Source organism: Anoplophora glabripennis, unplaced genomic scaffold (assembly GCF_000390285.2).
Source record: "Anoplophora glabripennis isolate ALB-LARVAE unplaced genomic scaffold, Agla_2.0 scaffold34, whole genome shotgun sequence".
Lineage (NCBI taxonomy): Eukaryota > Metazoa > Arthropoda > Insecta > Coleoptera > Cerambycidae > Anoplophora > Anoplophora glabripennis.
The window spans coordinates 422,292-444,065 of NW_019426074.1; the positions used below are offsets into that span (position 1 = coordinate 422,292).

At 32.5% G+C, this 21,774-nt stretch overlaps 4 protein-coding genes across 5 annotated transcripts in view; 3 read left to right on the top strand and 1 right to left on the bottom strand.

The window, feature by feature from the left end:
• The first annotated feature begins 157 nt into the window (after positions 1–157).
• On the top strand, positions 158–1,325 carry LOC108913579 (60S ribosomal protein L19). Its single transcript, XM_018719148.1, has 4 exons — positions 158–231; positions 543–649; positions 703–866; positions 963–1,325. Exons 1-4 carry the CDS (start codon positions 227–229, stop codon positions 1,284–1,286), a joined length of 600 nt encoding a protein of 199 aa, XP_018574664.1. The 5' UTR covers positions 158–226; the 3' UTR covers positions 1,287–1,325.
• Positions 1,326–1,872: 547 nt separating this feature from the next.
• LOC108913647 (ER membrane protein complex subunit 10) lies at positions 1,873–3,139 on the top strand. The gene is made up of 6 exons (XM_018719229.1): positions 1,873–2,013; positions 2,069–2,239; positions 2,340–2,432; positions 2,502–2,686; positions 2,741–2,837; positions 2,996–3,139. The coding sequence occupies exons 1-6, from the start codon at positions 1,954–1,956 to the stop codon at positions 3,071–3,073; spliced, it is 684 nt and encodes a 227-aa protein (XP_018574745.1). The 5' UTR covers positions 1,873–1,953; the 3' UTR covers positions 3,074–3,139.
• A 3,400-nt stretch (positions 3,140–6,539) lies between these two features.
• On the bottom strand, positions 6,540–11,829 carry LOC108913637 (protein MAK16 homolog). Its single transcript, XM_018719216.1, has 8 exons — positions 11,724–11,829; positions 11,616–11,662; positions 11,417–11,560; positions 11,126–11,308; positions 10,942–11,071; positions 10,701–10,859; positions 6,797–6,871; positions 6,540–6,741 (listed from the first exon to the last, which is right to left on the bottom strand). The coding sequence occupies exons 1-8, from the start codon at positions 11,736–11,738 to the stop codon at positions 6,583–6,585; spliced, it is 912 nt and encodes a 303-aa protein (XP_018574732.1). The 5' UTR covers positions 11,739–11,829; the 3' UTR covers positions 6,540–6,582.
• Positions 11,830–18,193: 6,364 nt separating this feature from the next.
• Positions 18,194–21,774, top strand: part of LOC108913671 (eye-specific diacylglycerol kinase) — a 674,863-nt gene continuing 671,282 nt past the window's right edge. For both annotated transcript variants that reach the window (XR_002763331.1, XM_018719260.1), the window contains exon 1: positions 18,194–18,470. Coding sequence is in view for 1 of the 2 variants with exons in the window: in XM_018719260.1 (XP_018574776.1) it covers positions 18,433–18,470 (38 nt within the window). In the remaining variant the exon portion in view is untranslated. The remainder of the gene's footprint in view (positions 18,471–21,774) is intronic.

The following is a 21,774-nucleotide window of genomic DNA, read 5'->3' on the forward strand; positions in this document are numbered from 1 at the left end:
GTGACTGATGTTTTAATACGAATAATAGGTATTTGTGTCTCTAATTGTAAAATTTAACTTTATCAGGGTAGATATCACCAAATGTGTATGTAGCTGAAAGGTGGGAAAATTTAAATGACCGGTAACAATTATAGGTACTTTATTTTTAAACTGTAATATTTGGCAGCCTTGTAACATGAAAATTTTCTTCCTTTTTCTCAAACACGTTGTGAAGTGCGTGTGAAAAATGAGGTATGTTTGGAAAATAAGTTTTTATGTATAATATTCTGTATATATTTCTTTGAAAATTGTTTCTTTAGTGTTTCATGGACATATTTTGACAAAAAATTTCTAAATGAAAGCTAAGTAATGTAAACATTACAATGTCTGAAATTGCACCACATGGTGTTTAGAGGTATTAATAAACATAAAAATGGCCATGATAATATTAACATTATTAACTATAATTATTTTTCATTCATATTTGAATTGCAAAGAATTCACGAATAACAAACATACTCGATGATTAATTACATTTTGATTTTACTCGACCTATTTTTCAGTTCGTTAAAACTTCAGAAGAGGTTAGCAGCCTCTGTTATGAGATGTGGTCGCAAAAAAGTATGGTTGGATCCTAATGAAGTGAATGAAATCGCAAATACAAATTCAAGTAAGTTAATTAGATTGTTATATTAACATAAATTTCAATATAAAATTTTTCAGGGCAGAACATTCGCAAATTAATTAAGGATGGTCTCATCATTAAAAAACCAGTTGCTGTACACTCACGTGCCCGTGTACGTAAAAACACTGAAGCCCGCAGAAAGGGTAGACATTGCGGATTTGGTAAAAGAAAAGGTACAGCAAATGCCCGTATGCCTCAAAAGGTAAGAGTGAAGACATTTGTGCCACATAAATTGTATGAAGCTGTAGTTCAAAACAAAAGGGCATTCAGCATACTATGAAATTAAATTTTGTTTCAGGAATTGTGGATACAGCGTATGCGAGTCCTCAGACGTTTGTTGAAAAAGTACCGTGAGGCCAAAAAAATTGACAGACATCTGTACCACGCATTATACATGAAGGCTAAAGGTAATGTCTTCAAGAACAAGAGAGTTCTTATGGAATACATTCATAAGAAGAAGGCAGAAAAAGCTCGTGCAAAGATGTTGGCAGATCAGGCTAATGCCAGGAGACTTAAAGTTAAGCAAGCCCGTGAACGTCGTGAAGAACGTATTGCCACTAAGAAGCAGGAGGTTCTTCAAAATTATCAGCGTGAGGATGAAGCCGCTGCTACTAAAAAATAAGTTTATATTGTAATATGGCTAATAAAAATTTAATATTAATTAATGTTTTTAATGTGGATTAAGATTTTACTATTATATGAATGTAAGATGTAAATATAAGCAAACCAAGTTAAAAAAATCTTAGGAAAATCAAGTGAATTATAAATTGAATGTATAAAATAATTCTAAAAAGTATTCACAAATTGATATATTATGGCCATGATAATTTCCACATAACGTGTTACGATCCGATGGAAACCAATCAGATTGCTAGATTTCGGATCATAACGCGTTATGATTCCGAAATCATGAGTAAAAGAAAACATCGAACATGTTGGATAAGTGTCCAGATTAAACGTCAATAAATAGGTTGGTTCATAAGATTTACACTAAAAGTAAATTCTGTTTGTATTTTTAAAATTATAATTTGAATTTTGCTACTCATTCATATTTAGAGTTTGTTATAACAAAATTAGAAAATACTTGAATATGTTCAGTATTGAGTATAAATAATGTAAATGATAATGAATGCAATTATTATTTCCAACTAAATATATTTACTCATACATGCCAGAGGAGTTTAACACGAACAATGCTGACTTTTGACATTGTCAGTTGTCAATAATATAACCTAAAAAAGTAAATAATTGTAAACCTGATAATAAAATTTATTTATCTATTATTGAATATGCTTAAATATATAGTATTCGGATTAACATTTGTACTTGGTTGGCATTCCATACTTACTGTAGGTATATAAAATATTTTCTTAAATTTATATATTACATACTGCTCATTTACAGAGCACTTTAGAACATGATAGCTCTGTAAGGATAAGATTACAACATGCATTAGTATCTTCAGAGAATCCCGAATTTACAGACAGGGGAAATATTACAATTCAAAGTCTACGATTAGGACAAGCCACAATTGATCAAAAACTGCTTTCGCCTGAAGAGCAAAAGCAAATAAAGGTCTGTGTCATTAGAATTTTGTACTAATTATATAGTTTGAGTTTTTGTAAATATTTGGCTCTATGATTTAATTGATATACTCATATTTTTTTCTTTTCAGGATTTAGCAGCAAAAAATGATTATTATCAAATTAAAGCCACTGTAATTACCAATGATGGGTCAGAACGAGCTTTTCTTTCAACGGTCAAAGCTGTAAGTACATTGTTCTGTTTAGTCTATTAGTAAAATTCAATTTTTATAATACTCGTTTATTAATTTTAGTGTATGCTAGCAGAAGCGGAACTAGATGATAAACTTTCAGTTTTCATAGATTACGTAGGTCGCGTGATAGGTGTAACGTTGATGATAGCTTCAAAATCCACTTGTGAAGGAGCAGTTGTCCCCCTGGATAAATTAAGGGAATTCACCACCAGCATATATGTCAAACATACTGAAACGGGTCCAATGTAAGCTTAATAGGAAAATTTGTAAAATATGTTTTAATTGCATTAATTTCGTAGGCCTGATACAGCAAGTTATATCCAAAAACTAGAACGAGAAAGGGAAGCTAAAGAAAAGGGTGAAGTTAAAGATAATAGATCCTTCTTGGCTAAATATGTAAGTTATGTGTAAAGATTGCCATCAGTCGGTGCTTTTATTTAATTATTGTATTGGACTAAAAATTGTATTTACTGTAATTATCATATTTTTCTATTTACTATGGTCACATGAAATTTAGTCGTAAAAAAAACTATTGTACCTTTTTTTTGTTCTAGTGGATGTATATTATACCAGTTGTAATCATCATGGCACTTTCATCAGCTACAAATCCAGAGGCACAGCAGGGACAATAAATAAATAAATAAATCAGCAATTATTGATAAAAATTATTTAATTTGTAAATAAATATTGTTTTCTTTTGTCTTGGTTTATTTAATCCTTAAATAAATGGTTAAGAAATTTACTTTTCAATTCTTTTTCTCATTTTAATGTTTGTGGTTTTAAGAATATTGTGTGTAAATTTCATCTTGAATTTTCAATAATTGTGAAAGTTATAGTTTACCGGAATGCATTAGGCATCAAGGTAAGAAGAAACGGTGATCAGCATTGTGAGATCGAAAGTGCAAGATATGTGTGTACCGCCATAGTCAAAACACAATTCGACTCGTGAAGGGAGGATTCAGCGAATGGATCACTGCAGAAGATGCTGCCAGTGCTGCGGAAGGCCTACTCTATGGTCTACGAATCGCAGATTAATGGTAAAGTAGAAAAGTTTTTTCAATGTAAATATATGTAATTAAGAATTTGTTACAAAAATCAATTTTTCCGAACAAAATGCTCAAAATTTGGAATATGACGAATATCGTGTGTATATTTTATCTTGATATTCCAAGAACTGTAAAAATTATAAGCGATTTACTGAGAAGCTGACAAGCGACCAATTTCCCAAGCGTGTCAATTCTTTGCCAAACTTTAAACGTGATTATCTGCAAACATACAGACAATTCCCAAAATAATAATAATAATAATAATAATAATAATAATAATAATAATAATAATAATATTTATTTGTCCTTTATGACATTTTACAATGTATAGGATAAGTCATAAAAATAGTGTATAAACGATGATTTACACAGGAGTACAGAATGACAAACATACAACACAAACGAACACTTATAATTAAATACATAATCTTTGATGGGTCTATTACAAGGTCTAAAATATTCATGTAAAGTATAGAAACATTTTGTCTAGAAAAGCTTCTTTTTTTTTGGCCAGGCAAAGATACAAATTTGTACATATGGCAAGTCAAGTATATTAAAAAGAAAAAGAACAGGACAACATACATCGATAGTGACAATAAAAAACCACAGTTAGCATCATTTACCACTTATAAAATCCTCCACACTATAAAAACCTCCAACTGACAAAAATTCTTTAGTTTTGTTTTTAAATTTTCTATAATCACGTATACATCTAATTTCTTTAGGAAGAGCATTGTATAAAATTACACAATTATAATATGAAGATTTTTTAAAAGCACTTGTGTGGTGAGAAGGAATACTCAACAGCTCACCATGTCTGGTCATATAGTTGTGAAAATATGTCCGTTTATTAAAAAAACTTAGATTATTTTTTGTAAAAATTAGACATCTTAAGATGTAAATTGAGGGCGTTGTGAGAATTTGCTTATCCTTAAACACATTCCTACAACTCTCATTCACCTTCAAGTTGAAAAGTAGTCTAATAATTCTTTTTTGACATATGAAAACTCTTTCCCATTCACTACCTCTACCCCAAGCGAGAATGTTGAACGCTATGTGACTGTATACCATGGAATAATAAACATTAACTAAACCCGCCTGATCAAGAGTATGCTTTAACTGCAGTATTGCAAAGAATGCTTTATTTAACTGACCACAAACATGGTCAACATGCTTATGCCAGGAGAGCCTAGAATCAAGGATGGTGCCCAGAAGTTTTACCGAATCTGACATGGTACCTTCATCGGACATGAGGTTTGCAGGTAGGGGCCTTTGAAGATGAAAATTAATGTATACCGTCTTTTTGGTGTTTAGGATTAATTTATTTCTATGGCACCATACACTCAATGAATCTACCACATTACATATAATTGTTCGGACCTCCTCAGGTGTATTTGCTGATACAGTAACCGTTGTGTCGTCAGCAAACATTGTTACATGACCATGCTCAATGTATGTTGGCAAATCATTGACATAGAGCATGAACAGTAATGGACCTAGTACGGAACCCTGAGGTACTCCAAGTGCAACCGCATATATATCCGATTTTTCCTCGTTTATATTGACTACCAGAGACCTATTTTCCATATATGAAGTCAGCCATGCAAGCATGCTACCTCTTATACCCAGACTGTATAATTTCTGGCTCAAGATCTCTTTATCGACAATGTCAAACGCCCTGGAGAGATCAAACAGAAGTGAATATTCAGAAGACAGCTCAACCGATTGCTTCCAAAATATTACACAATATTTTTAAACAGGTTTCTGCTTCAGAACGTTACATTTTTTTTCACTAATAATTTTTCTTTATCAAGCCAGAAAGTTTGAAATATTTAATCGGGCACCACCTCTTAAAAAAATATATGTTTTAACCTTACATTGTCAAGGGCATCATACATATTACATTTTGAGAATTTTTTTTTTAAAATTTTTGTTTCAGATCAACGGAGTGCGTGTAATCTTAGGAACTGCAGACCATTCGAAAGAGAACAAAATTGTTCATCAGGTTGCCCAAAAATATACAGGACGTTCCATTAAAAAAAAAAATAAGGTAATTTGACTAAATTCGGCATTAAATTTCTACCACTCTGTATTAAATCAAGTTAGTTTGAAATTATAGTAGGGAAGCTTACTGTAAAATACACATCTTTTTGAATTAAAAAAATACACAGCTACACAAACCGAAACATACAGGCCTGCAAATAATGCCATTTTTCTCAAGAATGGCTTTCTGTAGGTGATTTACTCAAGAGACAATCTTTTTTTAAATAAAAGCTTTTCAATGTTGCTGCCCTTTTAAGAAAAAACGACCACTGTAAAAGTTTTCACTGCTAAAAGGGAGAGGTAACCGCAGAATACTATCACCCAGTATATCGATTTGACTAAAGCTTTAAGAAATAATATACCGCAATAGGTAGTCCAAATAAATGTGCCAAATTTTAACACAATCGGTAAAAGGGTTATGAAGTTATTAATTAAATTAGATTTATTTTTGACAACTTATTTTTCATAGATTGTATTTATTTATCGTCGTGAATATGCAGTTAAACGTCGGCGAAATTTGTGGACACCCTGTATATCAAAAACGGTTAACTTTAAGAATAGGAAACCTTTATGAAAGTTCACCTAAAAATTGACGTAGAATCCAAAAATTACAATAATATATAGTGTTCCATTAAAAATAACGAAGATGACATCAAGGTGGATGCCATTACAGTATACTCTTTAATCCGAACTAATTAAAACACGGGCTGAAAGAGATTTAGTCTGACTTTATAATCCGAACTATATACGTTAAACCAAATTTTGTTCGAATTAGTTTTGTTTGGATCATCGAAACGGGCATTCGTTGGGTCGTCGAGCCGGATTAGTGGATATTCGGATTAGAGTCCATACTGTACTTTAGTTGAGAAGAGCATGCCCAAAAACACTTGCCCAAATTTTCAGAATTAAAATCGAATTTGTCTGAAGTATGTCTAATGTCTCGCCACCGTGGGACACCCTGTATACTCAGTGGTAACTCCAATAGGAAAGTAGTAACAAAAAAAATTGTATATTATCTTTAATATTTATACAAATTAAGTGTACAACATATTTTATAATACAGATTCTCTGTGACGCACCGAAGTTTCACGCTCCATTTCGTACTCAAGTTCAACCCTTGGCTTCTGCAATTTCGTTATAGATGGTCCTGGAGCACCTTTTTTGTTTTTACCTTTAAGTTTATTGGTATTCTGTGAATTAGATACCATATCCTGCAAAGACAACAATTAATAGTTACATACAAGCATAGAAAAGGAAAACATCCACCTCTATATCGCTACCCTCTGAAGATTCAAAACTGCTGTCCAAATCGACATCCTGTGGGTTACCGCTATCACTTTCCTGTAAAAAAAGAGTAATAAATGCATATTTTATTATTTTATTTTTCTTTTTCAAGACTGAATGATGATGTCCCTTTCATGGATAATACAAATATGTGGTGTTGTATATGCATATCCATTCTTAAAAACTATATAAATGATTTTGATATATCTTATAAGGTAGTCTACAGGGTGTTTCAATTCGAATGAATCAAACTTTAACCACAAATACAAGTCAATAAATAATTCAGAATTGTCTTAAAAAGCAAGAGTCTAACACCCGTATGCACAGTCGATCGCCAGCGACTTGCTGAAGTTATACCTGGCGAATCTCTGTCAAGTCGCTGGCGAAAGAAAGGCGCCTAATTTCTATTGCATAGACGTTCATCCGGCGATCTCCGTTCTGGCGAATCGCCAGATGAGTGATAGTCTCAACTACAGGCGCTTAAACATGCGCAAAGCTATTTTTCACCGAATACATACTGTTCTAACCTGAGCTTGTGCATGGTACGGTGCTTTAAAATGTATTACTTTGAGCATCTCTGGTATATAAGTAGCTGTTTGTATCACATAAATTATTGCTAAAGCATAATTATCTAAAGGGTTGTAGCGGTACCCTACAATTACATTTAGTAAGACTAAATAAAATTTTCCTTTTCGGCGTTAATAACAACTGTTAGTATATTAAGCTGTAGTTATAAAACATCTTAAGTAATTTGTTTATTAGGATACACTAGGAATTGGAAAGCCGTATTTATGAAATATTTAAGTAATTTTTTTATTAGGATATATTAAAGTAGTTTTTTCAATTACACGACTAACAGTGACCTGATTGTATCTTCTTAAGACTCCAGACTCCACATGCTACCTACAAATAATTATAATAGGTACATCGAGGTATATCTGTAAAGGGTATATACAGAGTATTTCTAAAATAGGGTACCAAACTTCTGCTGCATTTATAACTCATTAAAATAAGCCAAAAAGTTCCTATTAACATGTGCCCTAAAATGCACCCTTAGGAAGTTATATGCACTTAAAAGGACTCAAACAAAACTGTTTTTTTTCTGTTATTGACAAAACGGTTGCAAATAAGTAGAAAAAAATTTATGGGTCTTACATAACTTTTTACGTTAAATAACATGGGCTACTCCGTTTTTCGACATGCAAATCAAATGCGTCCCATTTAGGTTGGTGGAGGGGGTTTTCGGCCCGTAATTTTATTTATTTCAATTTTTTTTACAATTTTCTCTACAGATTTATAAAATCTTAACAATTTTACGTAAAAAATATTATCTTTGTCCAAATCGATATTTCCAATGGTTTTCGAGTAAATTGAGTTTGAAAATTACTCTGCTCTTTAAGTTATTAGGCCAAAAATTATAAAAATCTGTTAACCATGGCAAATAAAAGACAGACATTGCCACAACGCTTAACAATTTAAGTTATTGATAAACTGTCAATTGAGCTTTGCAGTGTTTAATTACGAGTAGTAAAAGTGGTGAGTGGAAAATTTAAGTAGAAAAAAACCAGTTTTGTTTGAGCCCTTTTAAGGGCATATAACTTCCTAAGGGTGCGTATTAGGGCACATGTTAATAGGACCTTTTTGGCTTATTTTAATGAGTTATAAACGCAGCAGAAGTTTAGAACCCTATTTTAGAAACACCCTGTATACATTGTCATCCACAGGATCTGCATTAAGATATGAGAATTTTTTTTTCTTTGTTGAAAATTCTTGTTTAAAATATTTCAAAGTACAATCTGTTTTACTTTACAACAACGATTACAATTTCAATATACAGTGCGATTCACAAACGGTGACCAAAAATGAAACCTAATATTCTTTGGTGAATTTTAAGGGGTCTTTCGTATTCATCTAGGATGCTTTGTGAAAAAGATACAGTGTGTTAAACTTAAAATAATATTTTAAAGTTTTTTAAATAATATAAAAACTAGTAACTAAAATAATTTGAAATTGGGCACGTATTTATGTAAATGTTGTCAAAAATCTGAGGTCTTTCTCTAAAATTTAGATGCTCCAGTGGTGGAGACACAGTGTTTCGGTGACATATATTTTTAAATAAAATAGCTTATGGTACCTAACAAATCAAATCAGAATCAAAGCATTTATTGGTGTCTATACATTAAAATGTTTACACAAGCCAAAGAAAGAAAAACACGAAAGATACAACATATAAGCAATACTACACTAAAGCTAAAAAACACATTCAGATAAATATAATGTAAACAGCATAAAAAAGTGAATATTACAAACATACATTATATATCTAAAAACTGGCCAGCAAGGAACAAAATTGTAAAACGCTTTTCTCTTAAGATATAACAATAATGATATATTCGGATTCGTCTTTCAATTTTCTACAAATTACTACTCTCTCATGTTTTTTGAAAAGGTCTGATTTTCGAGTAAAACTTAAAAAACTAACTGAAAACATTTTTACTTAAATGACATGCAAACACTAATCATTCGGTTATTTAATCGAATAAAGAAATTAATAACATTAGTCATGATTAATGATTTTATTTGAGTAAATGCTCAAAAATACTCCATTTCCACGAACACAGGCGTGACATCTTTTTAGTAACGAAAATGTAATTTGTTCGAAATCTATTGTTACTTGAATCTGATGAAAAGCAATACTTATTTATTTATTCTTTTTTTGAATTGCTCAGAATTTCAAAATTGTTATTGCAGCCTACTATGTAATTTTAAACCGAATCTTATTAGTAGCTAATTGAAAGATTAATCTAAATTTTCGAAAAAAGCCTCAGATTTTGGACAATGTTTACATGTGACTAATTTTAAATTATTTCAGTTACTAGTTTTTAAATTATTTAAAAAAAAATTAAAATATTTTTTTAAGTTTAACACACTGTATCTTTTTAATGAAGCATCGTAAATAAAAACTTTATACTATAGACTCCCCTTAAAATTCAGCAAAGAATACTAGGTTCCATTATTGGTCACCGTGTGTGAGTATATCTAGATCAGAAATATATTTGTTTGCATTATACAACATGTTAAAATTACGATCCATTATTGGAACAATCTCAAAAACACAATAAAAATAGGTTACTTGCTTTCTGGAGAAACCTTGGAGATGCTACTGGCAATCTCCGGCGCTTCGCCATAAGTTTCACTAATGCGCATACTTGACTTAGCTGACGAACGACTGTGCATTGAAAATCTCGTCCAGCGAACGGTGAATCTCTGGCGAGTCGCTGGCGATCGACTATGCATATGGGCATAAGTCTCACCATTTTCATTGGACAGGGCTGTATTGGTCGGTTGTTAAAATCATATTATTTATGAAATCTTTGGTATGCTTATAACAAATTGATTCAAATTTGGTATGGTGTTAACATTTACACGTGCATAAATTACTGTAAAATTTACAAATTTTTGTAGGTCAATGGCGTAGGAATGGATAGTAGTCGGATTTTTTTACCCCAACATCTACGCCAATGACCTAATAATCATTTGGGATTCATTTTTAGATTCTGTGGACAATTCTGCATAAAAAATGTATACTTGTTGAAAATTGGCATAGTGGATTGTTGTACCGAAAATCTCAGTTGAATGGGAGACCATTCTTCTGATAAGAAATGTAGTTTCTTAAGAGTAAGAAATAAATTTTAAATTAATATTATTATGTCACCTATTAACTCAGAATTCAAAACAATATTAAATAATATCTCTTTATCGGCGAAACGACTGGTAAATTCTAAATATAATCCCTTGTGTATTATTTATAAATAATAAATTATACACAATAAATACAATCAAAATCGGAACTGATTTATATGTAATTTAACTATCTGAAACTTACACCGCTTTCATCATCAGAATTAGCCATTACAAATTCTGGTCCCTCCGATTCATTTTCCACTTCTTGTTCAATTTCTTCATCCTCTTGTTCAGATTCTACTTCCCTTTCTTCAAGGGCATCTTCAAAAGCTTGTTGAGGAATGTTATAAAGGTCTTGATACTGAAATTTGAACAAGTTACTTAGACTTATAATAGATACATTTGCAGTAATGGTATTGTATCAAAAGTTATGCTTTACTTACAACTCCCTTCTTTAATCGATCCAACAGTGTTGCTTCTACTCCTTTTTCAATCCTAGCAGCAACTAATGCTTTTTCTTCTTTTCTCCTTTCTCTTCTTTCTATATTACGTTGCAATGGTACTATCAATTTTCTAAAAATGTACAAAGTAAATAGTAAATACTTAATAATAAATATATCAGCTTACTGTCGTCTTAATTTTAGTTTTCTCATTCGTATTAAATATTGTGTAATCTTAATAAATCTCTGTTTACATTTAGATTTTATAAATCCTGGCCAGTATAAAAGATTTTCATTTATTTGATGAATAGCTTTTTCAAAGTTTCTCGATAATTTTACTTGCTCCCATGTTTTCTTCGGAAAAGCGGACCTAAAAATAAAATATTTCAAAAATAGTGCTATGCTAGTAACAATACATTCAAAAGTTTAAATAAATTCTAACTATAATTATGACATTATTAACACTACATTCACTTACCTTTCTGCAGTTTTCATGTAGAGGTATATTATTCCATTTTCTTCCCTTATTGTGGCATATTGACTATTAGCTAATGGACAACTCGATCGATTACATAAACCAGTTAAATTATATTCATTTCGACAGAACTTCTGGGTTTTTGTACTATAAAAGACAGTATTCTAAATAAAATTAATTTTCAATGTACAGGTAAACTTACTTCGTTTTGTAAGAACAGAATGACTTATTAATAATACTCCAAACGACCTAAAAAATTAATTTATAACATTATTATTATTTCTATATTAATTATACAAAATTAACTTACATCATCGTGCTGCATTTTATAATTTTAAAACATTAACAATTGTAATTATTGGAAATAACAAACTTAACCTAGAATAACACGTGTTTTGACCATAGATTTATCGAACATCGAACATCGAACGTCAAATCCTAGATTGCGAATTATCAGTGAACCACCACAGTGCCGCCAACACTAAAAAGACAAAAATCTCTAAACTGAAATTTCCCTTTCTGTGACAAATTTTCCCCTAAAATTAATATGGAATTTTATACTAGCAATTACGTAATATTTACTAAAATGAATTGCATTTGTATAATTTACACGAGTTGTTTTCCTTATAGTCAAGGGATGTAAAAATACTACGTAAAATATAAAAAGTTTGTGGATCTTTGACCTTCGTTATCAAAATCCAGGGAGACTAGTCTCCCTGACAAAATCAGTAATTTTTATTTTGTAGAAAATATGTCACATGGCACATCGCATAATATATATTTGGAAGAATAGTTTATAATGTCTATGGGAAGAATAGGCAATCTTGATCATTTCCTATATTTCTCTTCTATATCGTGTGTTTGGATGGATTTATCTGAACCGGAGGCAATTCTACTGTTATATGTAATCTAAACCATTAAAAGCTGCGCTAACAAATAAATCAAATTAAGGGCTGTCGCAGGGAGACTTGTGCAGTCTCCATGGGCTGACGCTTGCCCACGAAAAAAGTTAGTGATTTGATCTTAGATCATTGCTCCCGCCGCCATTATTTCATGGCTAGAAATTGGCCTCAATGATTTGGGATCGAGGGGGATTATCCCTCTTTATCCTGCCTCATCTCGTGTAGGCCTGGACAGCCTTCGTAGGTGGGCCCCATCCGTCGTCTACCCCGACCGCAAATGCGGCCGGTGTAGGCGCTTTGTGGGACCTCCTTTTGTCCTGGCTGGGCCCCGCCGGCTAGGGCCCTTTCTTCTGGCGCTCTTCTTGCTTCGCCGGCTCGTCTGTGTAAACCCCGGGGGTAGTGTCATGTTTATGTGTGGTATGGTTGGGTAGGGTAGTGCGGCTATGCAGCCTGGGATGCGCTTTGCTAAGGTGGCCCTTAGGCTAGCGCGGGAGGGGAGGGTTAAGGAGGGTATGGGGGGTGTGTGTGTGTGTGTGTGTGTGTGTCGTTGTCTTCGTTTCTTGATCCTGGCTGTCTCTGAAACAGAAAAGGTTAGCGGGCAGGGGGGGGGTCATTGGGGTGGTCACCCAGGGTCAAAAAGTTGGTGTCTAGGTCTTTTGTGTTTGTCGGTCACGTCGGGTACGTAGTCAACGGCGGGGGGGGGGGGGGGGTGTCGTTGGGGTGGTCACCCAGGGTCAAAAAGTTGGTGTCTAGGTCTTTTGTGTTTGTCGGTCACTTCGGGTACGTAATCTCGTAATATGTCAGCGTTTCTTACTTACCAGGGCGCGTCGGTGGCCGTGCGAAGGGCTATGTTTTCCACAGCCTGTAATGACTTTAAGTGGCTTTTTGCCACTTTACCCCACGTCGTGGAGGGGTAGGTTAGCTGCTGTTGAAGTACCACCTTGATAAGTGTTCGCTTATTTCTTAAACTGAGGGTTTTTTCACCTTTGAATAAGGGATAGAACCTAGCCCTGGTGGTCTTCGCTCGCGCCACCGTCTCCACGATGTGCGGTTTCCACATGAGACGCTGGTTCATCGTCACGCCCAGATATCGTGTTTGTGGATTCCAGGAGATGGGTTCCTGGAATAGTGTCAGTCTGTCGAGGTTTTGTGGGATTTTTCGTTTGGTAAAAAGGATAGCCGAATTTTTGTTAGGATTAATTTGGACTTTCCACCTGTTGCACCAGGTTTCAAGTTGGTCTAAGGAGTTTTGGAGGAGGGAGGTCCATGGAGGCCGATGTCCCCAGGGCACCGTCCTATCCCCACACCAATACACCATTTACAACTCCGACATCCCACATCCCCTCAACTCAACACCAACATATACACCGACGACCTGACAATCACTTCCCAATCCGTAGCTCCTTTATAGTCTATACAATTTCAATCAGTTCTCCTATTGCGGTATAAAAGATAACAAATGAATAAATTACATAATTATGAAATAAAATTTTAACATCTGATTCTGGAAAAAAGCGCCCGCGACGATGACCCTCCTGGGGGGTTAGACAAGCTGCGCGAAGAAAAAAGCGAGAAGATAAGAAGAGCGAATATTTAAATGTTCTGGCCAGATATTATTTACATTTCTAAAGAACATGTATGTACTGTATCGAAGAGGCCCCTACTGGCGGGGGTGAGCCAGGACAAGAGGACGTCCCACAAAGCGCCTACACCGGCCACATTTGTGGTCGAGGTCGGCGATGGAGGGCGCCCATCTTCACGAGCCTGTCCAAAGGACCTTTCAATTTGGCAAAAATAGTACCTATTGGTAGCTAATAGCAACTTAGAGTTACTCTGAACTGATATTAGTTGCTAAATAGGTACTATTTTTGCTAAAACGAAAGCCTCCCAGGTCTGCACTTCTGCAGCGACGAGGCAAGACAAAGAGGGAAAATCCCCTTCGGTCACAAATCATTTAGGATTTAGGCCACTAACATCGCCAAAAATAATGGCGCGTGCCGATTTTTTCGTCAATTTCCAACAAAACGTAAAATGCAAAACGGTTTTGGATGGGTTATGTATATGAAATGTGAATTTTCTGCTCTCACATTTTTTCTGCGTGACATGCAAAATACCCACTTTTCGGGTACATTGGCAACCTCAATTATACCAAACTCAAATGGCCAGTATGTAAACTAAACAGTGCCACCAATACATTCATTAAAACATCACTGCCACCATTCGGTAATTAATAAACCCATGTTAGCAAAACCTAAAGACTCTTGTGTAGGAAATCCTGGGGCAAAACCATCTCATATAGGAGTGATTATTTTGGTGACGTAACTAGAAATTTTGGACACTTCAACAAAAATAATTTCTTTTTGGCCCTTCATATGACTGTGTAGCGAGTTCTGAAATACATCTTTATGTAAACAATTGTATTATAATGCGTTTAAAAGTGGCAAAAAAAAAGTTTTACCCATTTTGGTTTTCACTTCTGATTGTATTTTAGTTTCCACCACTGGATCCACTTAACCTTTTATATGTAGTACGCGTGCTGTATGTTTGTTCTCACCGGTCAGAGGAGCTGTACATAATTTATTTCATATTCAAAGATATTCTATTCATATTTACGGTATCCATTTTGTCATATATGACATCGCACTGAGCCACTGAGTAGGTATTTTTTTTTAAATGGAGTTTACAACATTTTCACAGATGTTGAGGATTTTAGAGCTAATATTTGGTCAGTCGCATTTATTAGAAAAACTACGTACAATACAAAATAGTTCATGAATATTGCATGCCATACATTTTAAAAATCATGTTTTTCAACGATTGCCACAATAGACTGCTCATTTCCAAACGTATTTCCCGCAGGAGACTTACCTTCGAATTATGTCGAGGACCCGATTGGTTTTAATCATTCCAGTGAAAGTACCTAAGTCTTAATTACTTAACACAATTATATAATATATTTAATTTTTGGCTTAATAGTAACTTAATATAAAACTAGTTTTAAATCAAAATTGTACAACTAGTCCTTAGAGTACTATGGAAAAACCATGGCATTTTTCTAAGGAAAAAAATACTTCACAAAAAGTTTAGAGTTACTTTTTTAAATACAAAATATTTTTACTACGTAGTTAAATAAATTTATAACATCACCAAAAGTGTTCTTTTCAAGAAAAAATTATACCTATAACAATTTTATACTTATTCAGGAGTGCAATTAAAAATAATAATTATTATTATTTGAAAATGGCTCCTTTCGAATGCAGTGAAAATAGTGAAATATATTTTTCTTCTTCTTATCTCAGACAAATTATTAATCGGGCTTTCTTTACATGAGCCACAAACTTTAATTTCTTAAAACACGGATTTAAGATATAATTATTCTTCATTAAGGTAAAATACGTTTGGCAAGGCGGGATTTTTCCTTGCCGCCCTGGGCACCGTAAACAATACCGCTCCATTACCCATATTCTACACAAAATCAGAATACTTTTTGACTTTCCGCTACAAAAACCACTAATTTTCAAAATTGAACGTTATTGATTTCAGGCCGATTTTCGAAAATCGAGTATTCATCAGTTCTCGACGTTTTGAGATCATATGAAGCTAAAGCTAAAAAAACTACGCCGAATGCTGTAAATCCCACCAAAATCAGTTGATCCGTTCGAGGCTATTGTTGACGAAAAGTTTCGAAAAAGTTTTTTTTCCTTTGAAGCGACATTCGAATTCCTATTGAAATCGAGATTTGGTACTCAGCTATCTCTATGTGCTTTAAAAACGTTAACAAATCCTGTGGATCGTACCTCAATTGGTTGATTAATTTAAAAGATATTTCTGCCCAAAGATTGAAAAAAGTCATTTAAAACAATTATCGGATTTTTAAGCTCTATGGGCTCAATTACTTGCAAATGCGTATGTTTTCGAGCGCTTTGAGTTCGAAAATAACGAAAAATTTGAGGGAAGGCCTTCAAGGTCAACCGTTTTCCAGATTGTTTTTTAAATAAATAAAATAATTGATTTGTTGTTGAAAATATTTTTATTATGATTAGGATGATTTCACAAGAAACATCCTTTTTCGTATTAAAAATCATTAATTATAATGACATATAAATTGAGATACAGAATACATAGGTATTTTCAGAGACAAAAGCGCCTGACTTTTAGATTTGCAGATTGGTCAATTAAATCTTCACAAGCCAATCGTTGAAGCAACTCTGATTCAATGCATAAGATGGCTAAACTTCCACATACTTCCTTGTTCTGAATTGATACAATCATTAACCGGCTTTGTTTCTGTACCTTTCTTTTTTGTGCAAAATCCATTTAGTCTAATATTTCTCCTTTTTATTTTTCTCCAAAGCGCGCTTTCGATACGCAAATCCGCTTAACTTTTTCCGTCCGCCACTCATCTTTGTAAATTATGCACAAGTCGTATATGTTTTTAGATAAATATATAAATTTATTGTATTTATTTTTATTTGTAAATGCACACTTTTTGAAGCAGTTTTGATAGCGCAAAAAAATTATTTTCGCAAGCTCCGAATTTTGTCGCCCCTGGGAATTTGCCACTCTGGGCACTATACCCTATTGTCCCTGGTGCAAATCTAGCGCTGACTCTTGGTCTAAAATAGCACAAGGAACAGAGTATTGCTGTCACTCTGTTTTATTTTTATAGGTACAATTATTTACATAAACCATCAACAATTATTTACATATAGGTTCGGAAATTCCCCATGGTACATCGGCCGTTATGTGAGAGCGAGTAAGTCATAGAAATCCGTGCGATAGACAAAGATGGTTACATTGAAGACGTTTCATAATCTGAATAGTCACTCCCACTTCTAACCCGAAATAGGCGGTGACTATTCAGATTATGAAACGTCTTCACTATAGCCATCCTTGTCTATCGCACGGATTTCTTTAGTTTACTTTGTCGCTCTCATGTAAAGGAGAACCATGTGGATTTTCCAGCCCTGTATGTATATGATTCACAAATGAAATCTTAAATTTGATTTCGGCTCATAAATAATGTTAATTAATAAATGAACTTAACATGTTTCAATTATTTAGTAAAATAAGTCCAAATTATTACAAATTCAATTCCTCAAAAACAGTATATGAGAATTTTTTGTTAGAAATAGAATTTTAAATGCAATGTAATGTGTCAAAATTTAAAATCGTTGCTGTAGAAATTTTGATGTTTTTATAAGCTATTAACAGCGGTAAATTAGAAATTTCTATGGCAATGATTTTTTGAAGAAACTACGACCCATGTCCATATGAAACTTTTATTTGAGAAACACTATAGTAGAGTATATTTAAATAATGTATGCATAAATATTAAAGTAAGCAAATATGTGTTGTTTACATAACTAATATTTTATACTACCTATGGATATTTATTTAATCAGTATATTGCTATTATATCAGTTATATAGCTAGGTACTATAGAAATTAACAGCAATCATTTATCATTGATAAGGACTAAGTCCTGGTGATTCTTAAAAAAAAACAGTATATCATTCTGCATTTATTACGTTTTTGTTGTTTGTTGTATACATTTTTCGATGAGATTTGTTCATTTTAAATCTTTCATTTTAGTTTCATTTTTTATTGAGTATCTACAAATTTACATCTGTATCTAACCAAAATATCAAAATCTGCATATTAAAAGGTTTTTTTGTAAACATTTTCACCTTGCAACGCCAAACGCCAAAAGCCGTTTTCAGTCGAATCGAGACTGATGCGGCGTGACTCGCGACCTTCAGCGAAAGTGATCTGACTTTAGGTATAAGAAAACAAAACAAATGCCACTCCGCGTGAGGTAATACCACATTTGCTAGATTTTTTAAAACATAGTAAGCCAAGGACGTCAACAACATGATTCCTCCATGTCTCGGTAGTATTTGCGGTGGTGCGAGTTCGAATAAAATGGATTTTAACAATGACAGAATAGGTACGAGTAATAACCGACCAACGCGGGTATAACGTAAAGTTTTTAATTACATGAGTACCTTAGGTTATCGTTGTGAATTAGTGAAAACGGTTTTTAATCGGTTCGTAATTCAGTGTCAAGTGTATGTTTACTGACTTATTTGTGACAAGTTGTTTCAATTATCAAACATGAGGTTTTTCACATGCCGATGCAGCAAAAAATATGAGTAAGTTGTGTGATTATGGATGTCAGAAGTTTAAAATTTTACTTAGCGGCTTTTTGTTTTAAATTTTATAGAAAAGGCAAATAATCATTATCATTATTCAAATCAGCATCAGTTTTTTACAGAATAACCAATGATTTTTTGGTATTCCTAGCAAACAACAAAAATGTCAGAAATTGAATAGGTAGCAAAATTAGCAAATGGGTTAAATAACATATAATAATATAATAATATAAGTAATACCTACCTACTTATTAATCAGGTTACAAAAGACAAACAGGGCTTGCAACATATTTTTATTATCTAGTCTAAAACAGAGTCTATAAAACATTATGTAAAAAAGTAGGTATTTAATATTTATTAAAAATAATCAATTTCTATTTAAATTCAAAATCATTCATTTATAAATAATATTTCATTAGATTGTTAGATTACTTTTGTTGTATATAAAATTCTTTTGAAAAAAAAAAAAAATTAAAAAATACGAGTTTGTATATTAATTGTCTGAAATGTCAGAATGTAGGTTATTATAATTTAATTATCTATGTAGATAAAAGTCGTTTTTGTTATTCCACTTACCTACCTACCAAGAGATCTTCGACTTGCAACAACATTGCATATTATGTTATTCGCAAAAACGATTTTGCAATAATTTCTAATTTTAAGGATAATTTTAATTTAATTTATTTATTCAAGATTTCTTATCAGCTTGTGGTTGTGTTTAAATAAAATCAGATAAACACAATATTTATAATGCTTTGATAATTGTATGTTATTTCTAGGTGTAGATATACCTATTATAAACATGTTGATTTTTTTGAAAATCAAAAGTATACATTTTTTGTTACTGCTGATGATTTTATATTTCTAATCCAATTTATCCAATAGTGATATAGAATTCCACATGAAAATCATCAGATATATTCACAATTTCAGTTTAATTTCATCTAGATTTTCAAACTTCAGTTTAGTATAACAAACAATATAAACCGAGATTAAAAACAAATTATCCTTAACTTATATCCTAGCTTAGCTTTATGTACATATATCCTTATTTTACTTATAGCCATTTCCACCAACTTTCAATTAAGCAAAGAATAGCTAAGATTTGCTTAATTAGGGAACGAATAAGATCCTGAAATGATTTCCAACATTTCACGAATTGAAATTCGTAAGTAGGAAATAAGTTGCTAAGACGCTTGCGACATCGCAAATTTTACATATATTTTCTTGTGGATGCCGATTCCTAGAAATTTTGAAATTTTGACACTAAAGTTAAGCAGTCAAGAAGAATAGAGGTTCGATGGAAATAAAAAAAATAGCTAAAGTTATTCTTTACTTTGGTGGACAGGAACATTAATGATCCGTAGATAAATAATACATTTTTAAAGGTAATTTACAGTAATTACCTAAATAGTTTTTTTATTGAAACGGCGAAATTCAAAGAGAAACAGTTTAAAACTTTGTTCGTGGAGCATGAGTCGTCATATAATGAAAAATTGTAATTAAAAATAATACCTGTGGGCTTCATTAATAATCCAATGCCTACCTCGTGTAATTATATAATACGTGAAAGGCAAAACGTGACGTCATTCCTATATATCAGGGAATTCCCGGGATTCCCTCTGAATTCTGAATTTTAATCCTATTTCCCGGCATGTGTACCGTCACATTTCTCCCGGGTTTGCTCCTCGTAGTCTTGCAAACAAGCTATATGTATATAAGAAAAAATTCATGCAAACGTAGAAGAAATCCTGATTAAATAGCGATCCCGATTTTGTTAGCTAATTATTTTGTGTAATGTTTTTAATATCTAGGAAATGTGATTAGTCATTATACGGTTGACTGGTTCACCATTTACTATCTAGGTTAGCTTTGTCGTAAGATGAACTCACAAAGCGAATATTATATCTAGGAACATACTACATACTAATGTTCTTTACAAATCGACCAATATTATGGATATTGAAGTGGCTGTTGATTTAATATTTAAGAATCTAGCACTGTGGTTAGAGAAAAATAAACTTATGTTAAATGTAGAAAAGAACAAGATAATGCTTTTCAGATCAAAACTTTGTAATATATCCTTAGTTGACGGAATAACAATAGCGAATAATTATGTACAATTTTCTCAATCAGCAAGATTCCTCGGTATGTATCTTGATGACAAACTCGATTGGTCTCCTCAGATCAATTATCTGTGTCAAAAATTGACTTCATCTTGTTATGGCTTGAAATCCATTTCTAAACAATGTAGCCAATATGTTTTGCTCTCATTATATTATGCAAGTTTTTATTCCCATTTACGTTACGGCATTATTCACTGGGGATTATGTGGATCTATTAATAGGGTATTTGTTATACAGAAATATGCCGTTCGTATTCTCGCAAATTTAAGGTACACAGATTCTTGCAGAGAAGCTTTCAAAAATCTTAAAATTCTTACTGTTACCGGCGTTTATATATTGGAGGTGGTATGTTTTGTTTTTCGTCATTTAGACTTATTTACGAGAAACAACTTAAACCATTTATATTGCACGCGAAATAGGCATATTCTGTGTTCCGAACGGCATCATTCGGCGTTATATCAGAAAGGGGCTTACTTTAATGGTTGTCGCCTATACAACTCCTTATCAATCGATATTCGTAGTTCAAAGAATATATACACATTTAAAAAAAAAGTTAGAGAATATCTAGTTGCTATCTGCCCCTACAATTTAGAGGAATATTTACTGAATAATGCTGTACAATAATTTATTAATGTATTATTTTAGTTTTCTTTTTTTCTCCATCTTTCCATTCTATCGATTTTTTTCCATTTTTTCTCCATCCAGGATTTTGTATTTGTATATGTATTGTAGTGTATTGATGTTTTTTATATTTAACTTTGACCTGTGTGTTTTTTTTTGACCTGTTTTCTATGTATGTACCTAATGCATATGAAAATAAAGCTTTATTATTATTATTATTATTACTTGTTTTTCCTTTCAAAGCCTGTTTTCAAACTTCTATATTTTGGAGGATGCAAACAGGACTACAGGTTCTATGATTTACTATTTATTCCAAATGACTGACTCACTGACTCTAAAATTAGTGTTATGAAATATTGGATTATGTTTGGATTACAGAGGCTGTATAAGAATGGCGTAGCCAGAGTTTCTTCATTTCTAACTAGGTTTGATCATAAGGCAGAATAAAATGTCAAGTAGGTATTTATCTACTTACTGTAATGGAAAAATTAAAAAATATATGTTTTTTTTAAGTATGATGGGATTATATATATATATATATATATATATATACCTAA

Excerpts from the sequence above, each read along its gene's own strand:
- LOC108913579 (XM_018719148.1), top strand. Across the intron at positions 650-702 it reads AATCGCAAATACAAATTCAA|GGCAGAACATTCGCAAATTA; the intron begins GTAAGTTAATTA and ends AAAATTTTTCAG. Across the intron at positions 867-962 it reads ATGCCCGTATGCCTCAAAAG|GAATTGTGGATACAGCGTAT; the intron begins GTAAGAGTGAAG and ends ATTTTGTTTCAG.
- LOC108913647 (XM_018719229.1), top strand. The coding sequence starts at position 1,954 with ATGCTTAAATATATAGTATTCGGATTAACATTTGTACTTGGTTGGCAT. Across the intron at positions 2,014-2,068 it reads GTTGGCATTCCATACTTACT|AGCACTTTAGAACATGATAG; the intron begins GTAGGTATATAA and ends GCTCATTTACAG. Across the intron at positions 2,240-2,339 it reads AAGAGCAAAAGCAAATAAAG|GATTTAGCAGCAAAAAATGA; the intron begins GTCTGTGTCATT and ends TTTTCTTTTCAG.
- LOC108913637 (XM_018719216.1), bottom strand. Across the intron at positions 10,860-10,941 it reads ATCGATTAAAGAAGGGAGTT|TATCAAGACCTTTATAACAT; the intron begins GTAAGTAAAGCA and ends TTCAAATTTCAG. Across the intron at positions 6,872-10,700 it reads ATTCTGATGATGAAAGCGGT|GAAAGTGATAGCGGTAACCC; the intron begins GTAAGTTTCAGA and ends CTTTTTTTACAG.